The sequence below is a fragment of the Chrysochloris asiatica genome, unplaced genomic scaffold (assembly GCF_000296735.1).
Source record: "Chrysochloris asiatica unplaced genomic scaffold, ChrAsi1.0 scaffold00017, whole genome shotgun sequence".
In the NCBI taxonomy this organism is placed as follows: Eukaryota; Metazoa; Chordata; class Mammalia; order Afrosoricida; family Chrysochloridae; genus Chrysochloris; species Chrysochloris asiatica.
In genome coordinates, this window is record NW_006408535.1 from 31,640,871 (window position 1) to 31,662,903 (window position 22,033).

At 38.0% G+C, this 22,033-nt stretch overlaps 1 protein-coding gene across 1 annotated transcript in view; it reads left to right on the forward strand.

Moving 5' to 3' along the window:
- SUPT16H (suppressor of Ty 16 homolog (S. cerevisiae)) overlaps positions 1-22,033 on the forward strand; it is a 42,604-nt gene that overhangs the window by 17,216 nt on the left and 3,355 nt on the right. Inside the window, 23 exon segments of the mRNA XM_006878316.1 lie at positions 948-1,118; positions 2,711-2,863; positions 3,838-3,984; positions 4,831-4,982; positions 5,803-5,975; positions 8,010-8,100; positions 9,568-9,641; positions 9,773-9,885; positions 10,948-11,013; positions 11,134-11,229; positions 11,316-11,431; positions 11,511-11,664; positions 12,022-12,149; positions 12,625-12,760; positions 12,846-12,972; positions 13,209-13,327; positions 14,102-14,227; positions 14,695-14,807; positions 15,105-15,180; positions 15,598-15,767; positions 19,619-19,748; positions 21,036-21,165; positions 21,306-21,383. Coding sequence (XP_006878378.1) covers positions 948-1,118; positions 2,711-2,863; positions 3,838-3,984; positions 4,831-4,982; positions 5,803-5,975; positions 8,010-8,100; positions 9,568-9,641; positions 9,773-9,885; positions 10,948-11,013; positions 11,134-11,229; positions 11,316-11,431; positions 11,511-11,664; positions 12,022-12,149; positions 12,625-12,760; positions 12,846-12,972; positions 13,209-13,327; positions 14,102-14,227; positions 14,695-14,807; positions 15,105-15,180; positions 15,598-15,767; positions 19,619-19,748; positions 21,036-21,165; positions 21,306-21,383 — 2,839 coding nt within the window.

Sequence of the window (22,033 nt, forward strand, 5' to 3'; positions counted from 1 at the left end):
TAACTACCATATTGGATGAAGCAACAGTAGCTTAAACAAAATTATTTAAGTTCTACACAAATCTTCTACTTGTATCTTACTGCCAAAATTTAGTCTTATAACCATACTTAACTGCAAAGAAGGATAGGAATAAGGGATAATCCTTTTGATGGGTCGTTGTCAAGTGCCATTGAGTCAGTTCCAACTCAAGCGACCCTGTGTAGGGTTTTTTTGTAGAGACCGGTGGTTTTGAACCACCAACTCTGTAGTTAGCACTCCAGAGCTTATCCTATAGTGCCACTCCAGGACTCCTTGCTGAGCAGTATGCCAGCTAAAAATCATGAGTCCATTTTGAGAGACAAAAAACAATTGGTAAGCAACTAACAGTCTTCTGGGAAATAGAATACACAGCTCTCTGAGGTGTTACTCTAGCCCTTTTTTATATCTATTTCTACTCTATTAAGAAAGGAGCTCTAGTAGAGTAGTGGTCATGAGTCAGGCTGATCACCACAAGATCAGCAGTTCGAAACTACCAGTCATTCCGTGGAATAAAGATGAGGCTTTCTGCTCCTGTGACGATTTATATACTCGGAAACCCTATGTAAGGTTGCTATGAGTTGGAACCAACTCCACAGTATTACTACCACCACTACTACCATTCCGTTAAGCAAAGCTAATTCACATTGCTATAAACACAGATTAGCCAAATGATTTGATAAGTTTTATTATAAAATACTGCACACCTGTAAAGGGTAAATAGAATGACATTTTCTATCCCATGTACGTATCATCCAATTTTAATACATCTCAACTCCAAATCAGTCTCATTATATTAAATTCACACCCTGATTTCTCTACCCTAGATTATTTTGAGCCAAACCCAGATAATCTTATTTTATCTACAGATATTTCTGTATGAGTCCATTAAATTTTGTATCTGTAATTTTGTCACTGTTGTCTTTTCCCAGACATGGCTCTTTGGTTATGAACTAACGGACACTATCATGGTCTTCTGTGATGACAAAATCATCTTTATGGCCAGCAAGAAAAAAGTGGAGTTCTTGAAACAGATTGCCAATACAAAGGGAAATGAAAATGCTAATGGGGCCCCTGCCATCACGCTGCTGATACGAGAAAAGGTCAGGATTAATAAGGAATATGTCATAAATGTGACAGAATGTTTAAAAGTGATGAACAAATGCCTTATAGGTGTTTCAAAGAACACAAGGGGAAATTTATTCTCTCTGAGTGTAGGAAGCTAGAAGTCCAACTTTAGAGTGCCAGCTCTAGGGGAAGGCTTCTCCTCTTTTGCCAACTCTGAAAGGTCCTTGTCTCCTTTCAGTATCTGTAGGCCCAATATTCCTTGGAGATCTTTATGTGTCTTGACATCAGTCTTCCTCTGGATCTAGGAGCTTCACAGTGCAGGGACTCCAGGTCCAAAGGATACACTCCACTTCTGGCTCTTTCTGGTGGCTGTAGGTCCCTTATTCTCTGCTCACTTCACTCTCCTTTTATCTTTTGTAAAATAAAAGGTGTTGGATGACACACCCCTGGGAAACTTCCTTGCTTGATAGCAGATCTCACCTTGGAGATGATTACATTTTAATAGATCTTCTCATGGGGGATTGCTGCTGCTGTTAGGTTCTGTCCAGTGAGTTGGTTCCAACTCATAGCAACCCGTTAAGTGTTTCCAAGGAACAGCTTATGGGTTTGAACTGCCAATCTTGTGGTTCACAGTCCAGTGCTGATCCTACAGTGACTACACCAGGACTTAATGGGGGATTACTATATCTTTATTGCTAAATCACTGAGAATCCTATCCCAGTCAAGTTGACACAAAACTTTAATTATCACAGTGTGTTTATAATTGCAAAGTTCTCTCACACTGTCATTGTTAGGAAGAAGAGAGTTCAATACAAGCCCACCTGGTTGTATTGAGCTTTGCAGATAATGCATTTTTTATAAACAACAATTGTGGCAGCCCTGCATCAAGCAAGTCTCTTGGTACCATTTTTCAAACAGTTTATGTTCACTTCTTGTCTTTGTGTCACATTTTGGTAATTTTCACTGTATTTCAAATTTTTTATAATACTGTTTGCACATTTAGTAGGCTACAGTATAGTGTAAACATAATTTGCATATATACTTGGAAACCAAAACATTCTTGTGACTTGCTTTTTATTACTATAGTCTCTTTATTGTAGTGGTCTAGAACTAAAACCACAGTTATCTATGAGGTATGCCTCTAACTCTTCTCAGTTCTGGGGCAGAAACAAAAGAGACTATGGGATCTTTTATTTGTCCATTTCAAGGACCCTGACAGTTTGTTTCTTTAGCATCAAAGTGCCTTAATTAGAGCAAATAGCCTTAAATATCCTAAAGAAAACTTCTTCTCATTTCTAGTTTTTATTAAATGTGATCTTTTTTATCATATTGCCCACCTAATTTAAGAGTTTTCTCTCAGAATATTGTTCATCTAATGCTATTAGCTGTTCTTAAGAATCGCTGTGCTAACTTCTACAACACTTTCACTTAAATATATGAAAACCGCCAAACAAATTTGTATAACTTTAGGTGTGTTGCTGTCTGCCCTAGAGAAGTGGGTAGCGGGTAGGAGGAGTTGTTCTTTCTACAGTTTAGCATATTCCTCTCTCTGCCTATTACTAGTAGACCATAGATGTTTAATTCTAAAACTAATTCACAAACCCCTTCTTCTTTTGACACTTGATAGAATGAAAGTAATAAGAGCAGCTTTGACAAAATGATTGAAGCCATTAAAGAAAGCAAAAATGGTAAGAAGATTGGAGTGTTCAGCAAAGACAAATTCCCTGGAGAGTTCATGAAGAGTTGGAATGACTGTCTCAACAAGGAGGGCTTTGACAAAGTAAGAAAACTCAAGGAGACAAACAAATTGGGAGTTGAGAAGACTAAAGTGTGATGGGGACAAAAGCATGAACAGAAAGTGCAAGGGATGTTTTGAGCAAAACCAAGTGTTTATTTCCATTTATTGTTAAGCAGTGAGCCACTTCTACTTTTTAGGGCATTCAGGAGATAGTTCAACTACTTCAGAGAGAAACTGGGGAAAATCTTCTTGTCTAAAAAAAGGTTTTGTTTTTCTTCCTTTTGTCCCTTCCTTTCTGCCTATCTTCCTTTAGTCTTTAGAGAAAACTCTAGAGAAGACTTTTACATTCTACGCAGTGCATTAGCTAGCAGTGTCTTAGATCATACATAAAGAACTAGCGTATGTTTAGTCAAGTCCAAGAAGAGAATACGAGGGTAAGTCAGAAACTACTGCTACGAAATCAGAAATGTTATTAAACAAAAATATCAAAATATATAAAGCTATTGTTTCTCAATCTACTCTTACACCTAGCTCTGTATACTTCTGAGCTGGTATTTCTCACTCTAACCTTTCTCTTCAATTTATATCACGTCAAAATGGTAGTTTTAGCATCCTCAAGGGACACAAGCTATTTTCCTTTACAATATCCTTGGAGTTTGGGGATCAAAAAAGAAGTCTGATGGGGCAAGATCAGAGCTATAGTTGGGAGTAAGGTTTCCAAGTAAATTCTCATAGGAATCTCTTGCTACCCTTGAACATGAACTCACCCAGTACATCCCCTCAGAAACCACTGTTTTGGTAGGATTTTTCTAAGGCACCCTAACAAGACTAAGACAAGTATATTATTACTATTACTAAGAGAATTCGTCTGTAGCCATCCACTGATTGCAGAAACATGTTTAAATGCATTTTGTGTGGAATAAACTTAATATTGTTGCAATATTCAGATGGAAAGAGATTTGTTTAGTAATTGTATATGTGTGTGTGTTGAAAAGTCTTAACACATTACATTGCAGATAGATATCAGTGCAGTGGTGGCGTACACCATTGCTGTAAAGGAGGATGGAGAACTTAACCTGATGAAGAAGGCAGCCAGCATCACCTCTGAGGTCTTCAACAAATTCTTCAAGGAAAGAGTTATGGAAATAGTTGATGCAGATGAGGTAAATGGTGAGGGGAGAATAAGTCCCTACCATATGATTTCTTTGGTGCTTTTTTAGCTTTCTTGAAATGAAGCCTTTGATAACCTAAGTTGCTGCTGTGTAATTGTGCTAAAACTCTCGAAGTAACTAAATCTATTCTGTGGTTTCTTGAGGCCAGGCTACCCAGTATTTAACTTAAGAGATCCTTATATGATTATAAATTCCACTGTTGTTGTTAGGTGCCGTCCAGTCAGTTCCAGCTCATAGTGACCCTGTGTACAACAGAATGGAACACTGGCTGGTCCTGTGCCATCCTCACAGTCATTGCTGTGTTGAGGGTCGTCTTTTGCACTGACCCTCTACTTTACCAAGCATGATGTCCTTCTCCAGGGACTGGCCCCTCCTGATAACATGTCCAAAGTACGTGAGACGAAGTCTCGCCATCCTCACTTCTAAGGAGCATTCTGGCTGTACTGCTTCCAAGACAGATTTGTTCGTTCTTCTGGCAGCCCATGGTATATTTAATATTCTTTGCCAACACCATAATTGAAAGGCATCAATTCTTTTTTCAGTCTTTCTTATTCATTGTTCAGCTTTCGCATGCATATGAGACAATTGAAAATACCATGGCTTGATTCAGGCACAGCTTAGTGACATCCACTTTTAGTAGTAGTTCCACTACTGTTCTCTAAATTTGCTTTGCATGTATACCAAAATACTATCTGACACATAAGCCATGCTGTGAGGCTTTTACATAATCCTTAGTGAAATCAGAATAGATGTTGCCTTAAATGATAATATCCAAAAACAACATGCCTCTTTGCCACCCTCTAGTAAGTGTTACTTTGTTTCTGGATACTCTTTCAGAAAGTCAGACACAGCAAACTGGCTGAGTCTGTGGAAAAGGCCATTGAAGAGAAGAAATACCTAGCAGGGGCAGACCCTTCTACTGTGGAAATGTGTTATCCACCTATCATCCAGAGTGGTGGCAATTATAATCTCAAGTTCAGTGTGGTGAGGTAAATATGAGAGTTTTGGAATCTAACCACAACCAGAACATTTCTATCTTTCACGTTTTCTTTTTCTTATATTATCTTTATAGACATTTGAGAAAATAGGAGAGAATAGCCTGCTCTCTTCCTTTTACATTTTCTTGGTTTTTTGTTTTGTTTTTTTTATACATACCTCTATTTCACCTATTGTCCTAGTTTCTTATCTTAGTATTTGAATGTATTTTTCCAAATTACTACAAATACTGGAAAAATGCAAAACATAGTTAAAAATACATTAGAATTATAAATTCCTTTCTAATTTTTAAACATACTACAAAGTGTACTTCACCTGCTCATTCTGATGGGACTAATTCTAGCCCATAGTATATGGTGGCCTAGTGGATAAATGACTTCTTGCTGCCATACTGTTAGACAGTAATGAGTACAATTCTTGGCCTCTGTAGAATATAATAACTTTTTGTTGAGTTTTTATCTTAAAAGTTTTGGTACTGAACTGTTACTTCAAACCCACTGCCATCTAGGCAATTTTGACTCATAGTGACCATATAGAGGGTTTCCAAGACTGCAGATCTCTATGGGAACAGACATCTGTGTCTTTCTTCTCCAGAGGGACTGGTGGGTTTGAACTCTTTGTAGTTAACAGTCCAGTACTTATCCTATAGCACCATCAGCGTTCCTACTGTTTATTGAAAACAAAAAAGAGCATTTCCATTTCAGCTTTGGGATCTAGCAGGGAAAGATAATCATTATAGATAACATGTGCTAATGATAACTAAGGACACTTCACTAGTTTGGTAATGACATGTTGTCTTCCTTTGATCTCTAGTGACAAAAATCATATGCATTTTGGGGCCATCACATGTGCCATGGGTATTCGCTTCAAATCTTACTGCTCCAACCTTGTTCGTACCTTGATGGTTGACCCTTCTCAGGAAGTTCAAGAGAATTACAACTTTTTGCTCCAGCTTCAAGAGGAGCTGTTAAAGGAATTAAGACATGGTGAGCGGATAGGTCTCTTACGATACAATAGTGAATAATGGTTATCAGGACTGATTGTAAGGGCTGGAAATGTAAAGGTAGACGTTTTGTGGCAAAGAGAGGGGAGTGATTAACTTTGTAGTCTAGCAGCGGAGGTCCCTGGGGCCATCAAGGGAGAAGAGCGGAGAGCGGGACCCTACCCAGAGAAGTAGTGATGCCAGGGATGGAGGCAGAGACGATGATGTAGGGGGAGATGGAGCGTTGGGGACATTAGACAAAGAGAGGAAGAGGAGCTATGTGCAGACAACCGGGAGGCAGGCTTGCAGGGTATACCTTTTGGTTTGTGGATGATGCATGGAGGGGATTGTAACCATGGCAAGAAAATGATATACGACGGGATAAGTATGAATATAATATCCTCCCATGTAAACTATCACATAATTCATAATAAAGCATTTAAAAAACCCCAAAAAACTAAGAAAACAAAACAAAAATACATGGTGAGATGCCTTAGAAAAGGGTTGGAGATAATCTAGCAAAAATGTCTTTAATGATTATGTGAGCTTTTAATCCCTGAGATGCTCCTAAATTATAAATATAGTTAAATTTATTCATCTTAAATTATCTTTATATTTAGTTCTTGATTTACTTTTCTTTCTGACATGGGTGGTCTTGATGATTTACACTGGTGCTTATAAAAACCTCTCAGCTGTTAGTCCTCTGTGTCCAAATCTTCATAAAATTTATTGGTTTTTTTACTCTTTAGTTTTAGAAAGTTCTGAGAACCTAGGGTCTTTACTTGCAGGATGTTGGTGTTGGTAAGTGCTTCGAGTTAGTTCTGTCTCACAGTGACCCTGTATAGGGTTTCCAAAGAGCAGCTGGTGGGTTTGAACTGCTGACCTTGTGATTCAAACTGATCTTGCGGTCCAGTACATTGTCCCGTAGCACCACATGAGGATTAATCGTATAATTAAAGAATATCGAAAACTTTAGAATGAGAACAGAACTGGTAGCAATTTTGTAAGCAAAGGAAGTTGTTTAGTGCCATCAAGTCAGTTCCAACTCGTAGCAACCTTATATAGAGTTTCCGAGGCTTTAATCTTCACAGGAACAGAAAACTTCATATACCTTGAAAGAAAGCAGAGCAGTTAGCATACTTTTTTTTTACCTTGAGATTCTGCACACCCAGTTGACTAAATGAACCTTTTTGTTTTCCACTTTTAAACTACTTCGTAGGCCCATCCATGTTGCCCAGGGCTTCATTCCCAAACCATTCTTGAGAGATCCTACTGGAAATCATAGTCATTGGTCATTTGTGATAAGAACTTTTCTTATAAGGTCACCATATCTAGACCACAGGTTTGAAATACCCATTCATATCCCAGATCTTGATAATCTAAAGTCTGAGTCTTTAAAAGGTAGCACTTAATAATGAACACTTAGCATTAGCATTTAATAACCCAATTTAAAAAAAAAAACAAAACATTTAAGTTAAATGTTATCCAACTCTTTAAAAATGATTTCACTGAGACAGGCTGATATTCTGCAATCCCTTTGGGTCAGTAATTTTCAAGTAGTTAACTAAGAGACTGGGTGGATTATTTTTTAAATCAAATTTATTGGCCCTACCATCCCGGTTTGAAACTGCCTGCAGTTCTGTGGGAGAAAGAAGAGACGTTCTGCTCCCATAAAGATTTACAGCCTCGGAAACCCTGTGCAGGTTCACTATGAGTCAGAACCGACTCCATGGTACTTAACAAGGACAACCATCCCTGGTGTGGTGCTATAGGATAAGCACTAGACCACAAGGTTGGTTTGAACCACAAGGTCGGTGGTTCAAACTCAACCAGCCACTCCTCGGAAACCCTACACAGGGTCATTTTTAAGTCAGAATTGACTCGACAGCACTTAACAACATCACCCCTGGTACTGTTTACTCTTTAATTCATAGCTTGGAATCACTGCTTCATTGGGGGATAAATGTGACTTTAAAAAGTGAAATTTTTTTCCCTTGAAAGATTAATATCTAATATACCCTTTTTGTCTTGCTATTAGGTGTGAAGATATGTGATGTGTACAATGCTGTCATGGATGCGGTTAAAAAGCAGAAGCCAGAGCTGCTGAATAAAATTACCAAAAACCTGGGGTAAGGTGCTCTGATGTGCGTCATCACTCTAAGTCCATATCCATGACTGGCAGGACTCAGGACACAGCTTCTTAGACTGGTTGGTTAGCTCAACCAACATTTATGGTCTACCAAACTGACCTATGTGCCAAACACATGGTGATTTCAGAGAAAATGAGAGATTTAAATTCTTCTCCAAGCGGTGCGGTGTGGAGTTTCCTAGATAAAAGTATTAAGTGCCCATTAGTGGGCTGGCATCAATTTTTAAATATTGAGAAAAATATGTACTATATTTTCCCTCTTATCTCAATTTAAAAAAAAAACATTTAATTTTCGTTAACTCAGTGCTTCTCAAATGTATTTTACTAATGAATACATAGAAACTCCTAATTACATCTTAAAGAAGAAAAAGGATATCCTGGGAAACAAAACTATCGGTGATTTCCTTAAATGAAAACTAGTCTTAGGGTACATAGTTTCTGGCCTTCTCTTCTTGATAATGAGGAAACATATTGATCTATACCAAGTCCTGGAGTCCTGGTGTGGCACTGTGGGTTAATGCGCTGGACTGCAAAGTCAGTTTGAACCACAAGGTCCGCAGTTCATGCTCATCAGCCGCTCCTGGGAAACCCTGTACAGGGTCACTGTGAGTTGGAACCCTATTTGACAGTACCTAACAACAACAACCATACAAAGTCCTAGTCCCTGGTTGGCACAATGGTTAAACACTCAGTTTCTAACCAAAAGGTTAGAAGTTTAAATCCACCTAGAAGGGATAGTAAGGAATGCTTGGCCATCTGCTTCTGAAGTGTTGTCACAGCCTTGAAACCCTGTGAAGCAGTTCTACTTTGCAAAAATAGGGTATCTGATTTTGAATCTGTTCCATCACAGGAGTTTGAGGGTTTTATTTAATACTAAGCCTTAGCCCGATTGGTTTATGAATCTAGTTACTTTGCCACTACAAATTGCCTTTCTGTAAACCAATTTTAACTGTGCCTGTTAAATTTCTAATCTGAAAGATTTATTTCATGGTAAAAACTCACTGCCATCATGTTGATTCTGACCCATGGTAATCCTGTGTATGGTTTCTGAGACTGTAAATCTTTATGGGAACAGAAAGCCTTATCTTTTTCCCATGGAGCTGTTTGGCTTTGAACTGCCAACCTTGTGGTTAGCAGTCCAGTGCTTTACCCTACAGTGGTTTCATGGTACAAGATTAAAATTTAAATGTGGCTAAATAAGCTTAAGTAAAGAGCTCTGGCTTAAGATAAGAATTGCTAGGAAAAGTATTAGGAGATTCACTTTTCAACATAGCGTTGGTTATGCAGCACATCAATAACCCAAAGGCTATCCTTGAGCCCTGTTTAACTGACAGATCAGCACAAGGATAAAGTACTTCAGTATGGGTTTGCTTGTCTCATCTTGAAAATTGAAATAGAATACATTATACTTTTAACTTATAGCTGAAGTTTTTCTTTATTCTTTAAGGTTTGGAATGGGAATTGAATTCCGTGAAGGATCTCTAGTAATCAATAGTAAGAATCAGTATAAATTGAAAAAAGGTGAGTATAAACGTATAATTGGAAAATATTTTTTGAATAATTTCATTTTACTTCATTTCTCTTTTGGTGTAAAAATTTACATCTTATCTACCCTATCAGAGCCCCAGGCTGATACATTTTTGACATTTTAGGAATGGTGTTCAGCGTTAATTTGGGATTGTCTGACCTGACTAACAAAGAGGGAAAGAAACCAGAAGAGAAAACCTATGCCCTATTCATTGGTGACACAGTACTTGTGGATGAGGTAGGTATTGCCTCTTAAACATAAGTGTTCATGAACTAAATTTTAATAAAGGTTCATTTTGAACTTTTTCTTTCTTGTCTTTCTTAAATGCTACTTAAGGATGGAGATCCGTGTAACAGATGTACTACCTACCACCTAGAAATAGGATTATTAATCCGAACACAGGAAAGATTTGAACTAAGATGTATATCATACTGTAACTTGAACTTTGATGATGATTTTAATAATGGAAGTCTTTTTACCAGCTTTATTGAAATATGTGTCCATTCAGATTGTACAGTTCATTGATTTTTAGTATAGCCACATAGTTATGCCAACATCCCTGTAGCCTTAATTTTAGAGCATTTTTGTCACTGAAGAAAGAAACCTCATAGCCTTTAGAGATCACTCCCCAATTTTAGCTCAATGTTCTCAGTCTTAGACAGCCACTAACCTACTTTCTGTTGCTGAATTTGCCTAATCTGGACATTTTCCTAGACAATTTGCCTCATCTGGACATTTTCCTAGAAATGGAACTATATGGTTTTTACGACTGGCTTCCGACTCATAGCAACCCTGTGTAGGTTTTCCGAGTAGTGGCTAGTGAGCTTGAGCTGCTGACCTTGCAGTCCAGTGTATTAACACACAGTGCCACAGCAGGACTCCAAAATAATAATATTAATCACAGACATTTCTGTGCTTTTATTATAAGCCATACAAACACTTCAGTGCATTATCTCATTGAATCCTTTACTACAACCCTATGAAGTGTGTATTCATATTGTACCCATATTACCAATAAAAAAACTGAGGAACAGATGTGTAAGTAACATTGCAAGATTTTACAGAGATGGAAATTGAGCTGGGATTCAAACCAAGTATGTATTTTTAACCATTACCTCAAGGTTGCTGCCCAAAGTATTGCTACTAAAGAGAGGTTACAAGGATAAAAATGGTATTGATTTGCAAAAATTTTAGTATCCGTGCAGTTCAAAGCATTGGCCAGCTTTATTCATTAGAAAGTGTGAAAGTTACTTTCATTCAAGAGTTTTTACAGGTGTATGACTTATCCCTTTATTCTAGGATGGCCCAGCCACTGTTCTCACTTCTGTGAAGAAGAAAGTAAAGAATGTGGGCATTTTTCTAAAGGTGAGAGAGTCTAGAAAGAAGATAAATAAGTGATATAGGACACTTGGTACAGGGAAAAGGTTAAATTGTGTTGGCTAAAAAATTAAAACTTGATTTTGTGATTACATCTTTTTGTAATAGAATGAGGATGAGGAAGAGGAGGAAGAGGAAAAAGATGAGGCTGAGGACCTTTTGGGAAGAGGATCTCGGGCAGCATTACTTACAGAAAGAACACGGGTAAGTTGACCATTACAAATTGCATTCGTCTGATACTATCACACAGTCCCCATGTTCTGTTAACTTTGGCTCTTGCTCTTCACTAGAATGAGATGACAGCTGAAGAGAAGCGGAGAGCACATCAGAAAGAACTGGCAGCTCAGCTCAATGAAGAAGCAAAGAGGCGACTAACTGAGCAGAAAGGAGAGCAGCAGATCCAGAAGTAAGAGTTTGCACTGACCAATGAGATTGCCTTAGGATCATGGCAGATGGTTTTCATACTCTTCTTCTTTCCACTTCAGAGCTCGCAAATCTAATGTTTCCTATAAGAACCCATCTCTGATGCCAAAGGAACCACATATTCGGGAAATGAAGATCTATATTGACAAGAAATATGAGACTGTAATAATGCCTGTGTTTGGCATTGCGACACCTTTTCACATTGCTACAATCAAGGTATTTGCATTCATTGAATCAGGTCTTTATCCAAACTGTTTCATAAGCAGTTAATTATGCTTCCCTATAGGTAATTGTCCCTTCAGACTCTGTCCTTCTCACTTTACTGCATTCCCTTCACACTTTCTAGATATCTAAATAGTCTAGTCTAGAAACAATTGCTTCTCTTCTTGAACTTCATTTAAGCATCATTTAATCTGTACCTGCATGCATATAGTACAAGGTACTTGTTTGTTAGATTTACATTAAGAGCAATTGACTCCTTACCTTTAACATTATTTTAATGATTAATTTTTGTCTATAAAAGAAGCTTGTTTGACTGCCAAGACATTTCTTTTATGCTTTTTCTTTGAACAGAATATAAGTATGTCCGTGGAAGGAGACTATACTTACCTGCGAATCAACTTCTATTGTCCAGGCAGTGCTCTTGGAAGGAATGAGGGCAACATCTTTCCTAACCCAGAAGCCACTTTTGTCAAGGAAATGTGAGTCCTCAGGAAAACAACCTACTTGCTGGAGTGGTACCCTCAGAAGCATTTTATTCTGTGTTGTATCATCCCTTGTCATGTGAATAGGCACAGCTTCCCATGGTGTCACTTAGGATCAATGTACTTGACTTTGTGCCATTTTGAGAGAAGGAATCTGACTTGGGAACCTCATGAAAATACTACACATATTTTGCCATTGAGTCTGTGAAAAGGAAAATGCTTGATACACTGAATTCTATGTCTTTCATGGTGCTGAATGGAATTATTTGGGGATGTTAGACCAGATTTCAGTGGATTAGCCGTTTAAAACAGTCCCTGTTTAAGAGAGAAGAAAGAAATATTTGCTCTCTAGGCATTTTCTCACCTTTTTTCTTACATTTTCTTCGTACGAGATGTTAAGTTAGTTCTAAAATATAGAAACGCTAACTGATTACCTGGCCTGATAATGAAATCTGTTTCTTCTTTTTTATAGTACATACCGAGCTTCAAATATGAAGGCACCTGGGGAACAGACAGTACCAGCCTTGAACCTTCAGAACGCTTTCCGAATTATAAAAGAAGTACAGAAACGTTACAAGACGCGGGAAGCAGAGGAGAAAGAAAAAGAGGTGAGGTTGAATACTGACAAAGCACCTTTGTGCAAAAGACATGTAAGAATACATGAGGAGTCATGTTAATGGTCTTTCTCCTCAGGGCATTGTTAAACAAGACTCACTGGTGATCAATCTTAACCGAAGTAATCCGAAACTAAAAGATCTCTACATTCGCCCAAACATTGCCCAAAAGAGGATGCAAGGCTCATTGGAAGCTCATGTTAATGGTATGATTTTTCATGTACCTGGGTAACATTTGCAGAAATAACAGATTTGATAATAAAGCATGGAAGGAAAATGCTGTGGGAATTCTACCTGCATTGCTCTCTGGCCAGAAGGAAAGGAAAGCTCTGTAAGGCATTGCCTTTTGTTCTCACTCTGTTCAAATCAGCTCAGTGCACTGCTCTTTGTCTGACCTAGTTGTGCTGCTTTTGACACTTAGTCTTCATTTCTTTATTTCCAGGTTTTCGCTTCACATCTGTTCGAGGAGACAAAGTGGATATTCTGTACAATAACATCAAGCATGCTTTGTTCCAACCCTGTGATGGAGAAATGATTATTGTCTTGCACTTTCACCTTAAGGTATACCTTTCTTCTGACTAGCCAAGTATTCTTGGGCACAACCTTAATTTGTTACATTTTTTTCCTATAAAATGTTAAGTACCTTGGAGTCAGTTCCAACTCATAGGGACCCCCTGTACAGGGTTTCCAAGGCTATAAATCTTTACGGGAGCAGAAAGCCTCATCTTTCTCCCGCGGAACCACTGGTAGTTTAGAACTGCTGACCTTGCGGTTGGCAGCCCAACTCATAACCATTTTGCTACCAGGTGTTGGTAAAAATTACCTGTTTTATAAAAGCATAAGGATTTTCTAAGCATTATTATAAAGGCCACAGTACCGGGCATGTAGGTGCTATTTATAAGTGTGATACATACTGGCCACCAAAACCTGTGAGGAAACTTTGAAAATATTTGGGAAAATCCCATTATCCTTTAATTCCATTTTCCCACAATCTTTTTGATAGACGTTCTTCTCCAAATTCCTGGTTTCTGAAATAGGAAATTGTGCCTGAAACTAAATTTGTTGCCAGCATAAATAATACCCAAAGTCCATCCTAAGAAAACTTAGTTTTTAAAAACTTACACTCTTTCACTATACCAAAAGTCAATATGATGATGCCTGGGGTGGTTTAACTATTGTTAAGTACGTATATGTCAGGGAGGCCCAAATTTGGATCATGACCATTTGCAACATAGGTATTTTTATACTTTTGCATTTGCTTTTTTGTGTCTTGCATCTGTGTTCTGTAGCCTAAATGTTGCCGCCTTCTTTATTAGTTCTTTGTTATGCCCTCAGAATGCCATCATGTTTGGGAAGAAGCGGCACACGGATGTGCAATTCTACACAGAAGTGGGAGAGATCACCACAGACCTGGGGAAACATCAGCATATGCATGACCGCGATGACCTCTATGCTGAGCAGGCCAGTGAAACTCAGTAGTTTACTAAGGTCTAAATTGTTATGTTTTCTAAACAAACGCTGAGCCTGTCTGCAGGATAACTCATGTATCCGCTGAGATGGTGTAAGTGCAGTGGCTTGTGGATTAGATGTAGGTTGCAGGGTCAGCTTTTCAGTTAATGCTTTGGTGTAGTTGTGATGAAGTACCATGGAGTTGGTTCTGACTCATAGTGACCCTGCACAGTGTTTCCGAGGCTATAAATCTTTATGGGAGCAGAAAGCCTCATCTTTATCCTGCGGAACAACTGGTAGTTTCGAACTGCCAACCTTGGGCTTAGCAATCTGATATGTACCCACTATGTTACCAGAGCTCCTTGTTATAAGAATAGAAAACAACAAATCACTTCAGACTTTTTCTAGGGGATAAAAAGACTTTATCTAGGGGATAAAAAAGATAGCAAATAGTTTTGGTTTTTTTTCTCTTTTAACAGATGGAACGAGAGATGAGGCACAAATTGAAAACCGCCTTTAAAAATTTCATTGAGAAAGTAGAGGCTCTAACTAAGGAGGAACTGGAATTTGAAGTGCCTTTTAGGGACTTGGGGTAATACATCACATCTTTTTACTTGAAGATTCACCGACTTGCCTTTTATTTTTTTAAAAAAATGGCTATTTTTCCTTGAATTTAATTTCATGTAGTGTGTCCTTTTTCCTTTGAGACATTCATGATCTTTTGAACAATTTTAAGGGTTATGTAAGTGGTTAAAAAGTAACTCTTGAAATGAGTCTCCAGTGTGCTGGACTCATGTTTGGCATGGGGAAAGGAAAGAAATGTATTGTGGCAGCAATTTTTCTAGAGATAAACCCAGCCTTATGTGAGTTTCTGATCTTATTTTTTCAGATTTAATGGTGCTCCCTACAGGAGTACCTGCCTCCTTCAGCCCACTAGCAGTGCACTGGTAAATGCTACAGAATGGGTGAGTATTTCTCTGCTCCTTTTGATAAGAAAAATGTTGAGAAAAAAGAAAGCAGGAAGGTTGGTGATATTTTGCAGATAAGGCCTTAACTATGATTTCTGATTTTAGTTTTTGATACTATCTCAGAATTAAAGTATTTAAACAAATGATTCCTATTAGTATCTTTCAAATCATTTTTCTTTTAGTAGTTTCTTCACATAGATGCTGTGGATTCTTCTTGAGAGAGGAATTTAGTTTTGCATGTCTTTTTACTGGGAATTTTTAATCAGTTGTATTGGCTACAGTCGCTACCAAAAAATAAAACAAAAAACAGTCCAGTGTTCCTGTATGTAGCGATTTGTTACCTGAAAGTACTTGAAAATGCTAGAGCTTTGGAGAAAGTATTTATATAATAATGATTCCATTCCTCCCTGATAGCCACCTTTTGTCGTGACATTGGATGAAGTGGAGCTGATCCACTTTGAAAGGGTCCAGTTTCACCTAAAGAACTTTGATATGGTAATAGTCTACAAGGACTACAGCAAGAAAGTGACAATGATCAATGCTATTCCTGTTGCCTCTCTTGACCCCATCAAGGAATGGTTGAAGTAAGTAAAGCTGCTAACAGTCTCCCATTTACCCCAAGCAAAACAAACCCACTGCCACCAAGTCAATTCCAACTCATAGTGACCCTATGTAGTGTTTCAAGAGTGCAAATCTTAATTGAAGCAGACAGCTAGTGGGTTTGAACAACTTAACCTTGTGGTTAACAGCCCAATGCATAGCCCATAGCATCACCAGGGTTTCTGGTTACCTCCAGGAACCCTAATTATGTAGTTGACCTTTTCCTGTAGTACTACATAATGAAAATCGAAATTTTGAGTTTTTCTGACTGTATTCAGTACATATATAAGACAATATGAAAGTGTATGTAGAATATCTTAACATTTCTTAGGCTTTGATATCCATAAATTTCATTTATCTAGTACCAGACCCCAATAAATAGGGAAATGTGTACTTCCCTCCCACTCCAACCCACTCATAACAAGGAGCTGGGAGGTCTATAAATCTTCATTTGAAAAAGCAACTCAGTGTTTAAAAATTGTGAGAAAAATTTTAATTCATGGTCTTCATAATGATTTTCGAATGCACTATGTGTAGGTAGGAGTCCTGGTGTAGCGCGGTGGGTTAATGCACTGGACTGCAAAGTCTGTTTGAACTGCAATGTTGGTGGTTCAAGCTCACTACCTGCTCCTCAGAAACTCTATACAGGGTCGCTGTGGGTTGAAACTGATTCAGTGGCACTTAACAACAACAAAAATGTGTAGGTAGGTAATGTAGGATCACACATGTTAAGTATTGATGTATTTGACTTTTAAATCAGCATGAATAAGCTATAATGTAATGTACTTTACTAAATACATTATTTGGTGAGTTTTAACAAATGTATATATCATCTCATGTCTACCATTATAATCAGGATACATTTCATTACTCCAAAAAGTTCTTTTACTCCCCTTTACAATTTGTCCCCTCCCCTCACTTAGTTTCTATTATCATACATTTTTGCTTCTTCTGAAAATTTACATAAATGGAATCATACAGTACAAAGGGGCATACAGTACAAAGGGGCTTTAAAAGGTTTGTGGGAAGATTCCATTATCATTTGATTCCATTTTTCTGTGAATTTTTTGATGCCCCTTTGTAATTTTTTTTTCTTCACTTAATATAATGCTTTTGGAATTTACCCAAGTTGTGTGCTTCCATACTATATCCTGTTTTATTACTGTGTGTGGCACTGTGGGATAATGTGCTGGACTGCAATGTCAGTTTGAACTACAAAGTTAGCAGTTCAAACTCACCAGCCACTTGGAAACCCTATAAAGGTTTAGAATCAACTTGATGGCACTTAGCTACAACTTTCCATTAAGGAACCTTAGTGACACAATGGTTAAGTACTTGGCTGCTAATCCAAAGGTTGGTAGTTTGAATCCCCGCCCTCAGCAGCTCTATAGGAGAAAGAACTATTGGTATGTTTCCGTATAGCCAAGAGAATGATGTAGAACAGTTCTGCTTTATCACACAGGGTTGCCAAGTTGTAAATGTACTTATTGGCACCTAACAACAATAATACTCATTTTGTAGCTGTACCACACGCCACATTTTGTTTATTCACCAGTTAATAGACATCTGTTTCTATTGATTGATTTTTCTCCTGCTTCTTTGCAAGCTTGGTTGTTGTTGTTGTTGTTAAGTACCATGGAATCAGTTCCGACTCATAGTGACCCTGCAGAGGGTATCCGAGGTTGAAAATCTTTACAGAAGCAGAAAGCCTCATCTTTCTCCCGTGGAACTGCTAGTAGCATTGGTAGTTTATTATTAATACCCAGAACTGTGACTCCACATTGTTGGGTGCTAGATTTTTGTTGCATTATTTCATTTGGGATGATTGTTCTAGAAATTAGTTCAATTACTTGGATTCTACTGGATCTTTAAAGCTTTGTTTAATGCAGATTTAGAACAGCTTTAAGTTTAGGATTAATTTGACCTCACCAGTGAGACCATGGTCTTTTGAGGACTATACCTTACTGCCCATGTGTTCAGATTTACTCACTCTACCTAATGGGAATAAGAACTATTTTCAGTTCTTTATGAAATCTGAAGATTGTTTGGCCTGCGACTTTCCAATGCTTCTTTACCCAGCTTCAGTTAGTTTCCCTCCTTGGCTATTCAGATCAGTCGTCAGTGAAAGACTTGAAGGGACTATTTGGCAAGTCTCCAAACTTTTTCTCCCTATGTAACTCTCTCCTCCAGGACTCTGCACCACATATTATAGTTCTCCCAGTCTCCTTTCACCATTTCTCCTCTCTCTCTCTCTCTCTCTCTCTCTCTCTCTCTCTCTCTCTCTCTCTCTCTCTCTATATATATATATATATATATATATATATATATATATATATATATAGTCTGAGTGAGCACCAGGTTCTTGCACAGCAGCCTGATAATTACCTCCAGACAGAAAACGAGTAACTGTGAAATAAAAATCTTGTTTTCCTTCCTCAGGTATTATTATAGATAGACTTGTGCTGCCTTTTAGCCAATGCCTGAAATCATATTTTTGTCTGGGTTTTGTAGCTGTTTTAAGAAGAATCTAGTCCTTGTGACTCAGTCATGACTGGAGGCAGAAGTTTTGGTATAAGTGATAGTGGCTATGTAGCATTAGAAGTCCTTGTGTGGCTCTGTATTATAATGCACTAGACTGCAAGGTCAGTTTGAACTGCAAGGTTGGCAGTTTAGACTCACCAGCTGCTCCTTAGAAACCCTGTATTGGGTCGCTATTAATCAGAGTAACTTGATGGCATTTTAATAACAATATGTGGGATTTGGGGGCACAGTGGCTCCATACTATAATCACTGGATTGAAAAACTACAGGTCAGTGGTTCAAGCCCACCTGCCACTCAGCAGTTGAAAGGTGTAGCTTCTATTCCTGAGAAGGTTTAAAGCCTCAAACTCTACAGGGTCTCTATGAGTCAACTTAACAACAACAGTAATCTGGGTTTATACAATCAATACTTCTTAGGCAGTTTTTATGCTGAAATTTTATTATTGTTATCCTTACTATTGTTTCGTTGTATTTCTTTTCTCTTCTTACCCACCCACTGTAATTGATTCAGCTCTTAGTGACAGTGGTCAGGTAAAAATTATCTGAGTACTTTTCTAAATTCAGGGCACTTTATAGAGTTACTGTGGGTCAGACTCAAATCAACTCAGCAGTAGTGGCCTTGGGTTTTGGGTACTAAAAACAAAGTAATTCCGTACTTTCAAATAAGTGTGTATCAAGTAAATAAAGACGTAGGGAAGTAGTGGAAGGCTGAAGAGAGAAGGCTAGGTTCAGTGAAAATTGTCCTTATTTCTTCATTGTAACAATATGAATAATCAGAACTGGGGAAAATCATAAAAGTCATCACTATAAGTTGAAGCCACTTGCTTGCTAAGAGTGTAATAAGTGAGAGATAGGATAACATGAGTGACTAGAACAGGATAATTGCTTAAGGAAGAAAATAGGTTAGGTAAAGTATGAGCTCAGAATTGATTGCGGGAAGACGTTTCTTCAGTTGGAAATCTGTTATGAGGGCTAGTGTGTTGGGAGAGCAAATACCAACCATTTGAGCATGCTCTAGTAGCATAGTACAAAGAATGCCTGCTCCCATATACTTAATGGAAAAGTTATCTGCTAATGACCTGGTTGTGACACTGTAGGATCATTCATGGACTGCTAACTGCAAGGTCAGTAGTTCAAACTCAACAGCTCCTCCTCGGAAACCCTATACAGTGTCACTGTGTGTTGGATCTGATTTGATAGCACATAACAACAATAAATGATCAAGCAAGATACCATTGGATGGTTTGAGAAAATATCAGGGCTTGATTTTGACTTTGAAATACCGTTTCTTTCAGTTCCTGTGACCTAAAATACACAGAAGGAGTACAGTCCCTCAATTGGACTAAAATCATGAAGACCATTGTTGATGATCCTGAGGGCTTCTTTGAACAAGGTGGCTGGTCTTTCTTGGAGCCTGAGGGTGAGGTGCGTGAGTGCGGGCTTTCTGTTCTGGTACACGATGTGGGCCACTAGCATCTGGGCAATTAGGAGAAAGACATACAGCATGTAAGAGATCAGACTATTTTATTATTTCTCCAAATTAGTTTTGTAGGAAAATGATAAATTGCTTACACATTGGTACCCACTGAGAAAAATTCTTTGAAATTACAAAAACTGCCTTCTCTACAAGTTTCTCAGCATTTGGAAAAAATTATTCAGAGCAGGTTGGCAAAAATTGTTTTCTGAAAAATGTCATCTCTACATGATTCTTATTACCGAGAATCTATCTCTGTGTATCTCTGTGGTTAAATTACTTTGGATAAGGAGAAATGAAGTGTATCTTTCAGAATGATGAGTTGGGAAGACAGTAACAGGGAGAATGCGTTTACACTTATCTATCTCATGGCCATGTATTTTCAGGGTTCTCTGTAAAATACAAGGGTGAGTCAAAATGATCTGTAGAAGTTATCTCAGTCAACTATTAGAAAAGACAAATACATCCATATTTCCAACAAAATTTCCTTGCTTTTCAATACACTTTTGTCTCTCAACAAGCTTTCATATTCCCTTATATTAAAAAAGTATTTTAGGTTCGCTCAGCTGTGAGCCATGAATGCACCACTGTCTTCACATTTCTTCATCAGAGGTGGGCTTCTTTCAGGGATTGAAACAGGTAAAAGTCCAAAGGAGCAAGATCAGGACTGTAGGGAGAATGAATGCTTTAACACCTCAAAACAAAAGTTTTTGCACAGTGTCAACAGTGTGGGCAGAAGTGTGCGGACATGAATTGTCATGCAAGATCACAATGCCCTTGGATAGCAGGCCTCTGCATTGAATTTGAAGTTTAGGCTTCAGCTCTTCAGTGAACATGGCACTATAATGAGTTTTGTTGATTGTTGAACCTTTTTTCTGATAGTGTTCCGCTAAGTAATTTTTACCTTCTCGGTCCAAACTTTGTTTATAGATGTTCAAATGCTTCTGTTTATGCTCTTCCATGAGTTGTTTCAGCAGCTATCTTGCACAAACTTTGAAAGAAACCCAATTCTGTTGTGGATTATTTCATAGGCTGAGCCATAGCTGATTTGCAAAAGATTTGCCACATAATCCACTGTCACTCATCTGTTCGACAGAATCATTTCACATGCATGCTCAATGTCATCAGCTATGGATGTGGATGGGCATTTTAATATAACCAGAGAATGGATAATTTTTGACTCATTGTTGTAGAAATAATGTTGGTGTAAACAATATTCTACTCTCTTAACTCACTAGGGGAGTGATGCTGAGGAAGGGGATTCAGAATCTGAAATTGAAGATGAGACTTTTAACCCTTCAGAAGATGATTATGAAGAGGAAGAAGAGGATAGTGATGAAGACTATTCATCCGAAGCAGAAGAATCAGGTTAATCTTTTAAGCAAGAGTGTATCATGACTTCCTCATCTATTATCATATCTGGAAACTACTTTTTTAAAGGGGAAAAATTCTGTCATTCCATTCCAATAGTGTCTAATGACTTCAATGCTTGGTTAATTTTGTTCCAGACTACTCTAAGGAGTCATTGGGCAGTGAAGAAGAGAGCGGAAAGGATTGGGATGAACTGGAGGAAGAAGCCCGGAAAGGTAATTTTGTTACTGTTATGGGGAGGGGGAGTTTGGATATCATTCATTTATTATTTGAAACTGTATAAAGTGTATACATTTATAACATTTCAGCATTTTGGGATATTAGTAGCTGAATACAAATGAACAACGATAACAACGGTAAAAGTTAATAAGGACTCTGGTGTATAATGGTTAGGCACTTAGTTGCTAACTGAAATGTTGTTAGTTCAAACCCACCAGTGGCTTCATGGGAGGAAAATGTTGATGTGATTACAGCCAAGGAAATCCAATGGGACAATTCTACTCTTTCCTGTAATGTCACTGTGAGTTGGAATTAATTCAGTGGCACACAACAAGAGCGAACAAGAAAACTATAAAACTGATTTGGACAATATCCAAAAGGTTGAAAAACCAAATTGTCCATCAGTAGATACTCAAAATATGATGTAACCATACAATGGAATATTGTGCAGTAAAAAGAAGTGAAGTCTGGTGCACACTGTAGGATGGACCTTGAAACACTCTCAGAGGAAAGGTAAGTCCAGTGTTATAACAGAGTTCACAGATTGTGTTCTTCATCCTGCTTGGGGTGGTTAGTGACTGGGTCTTAAAGCTAGCAACTAGCCATCTAAGATACAACTATTCAGAGGAAGATAAAGAAGAGTGGA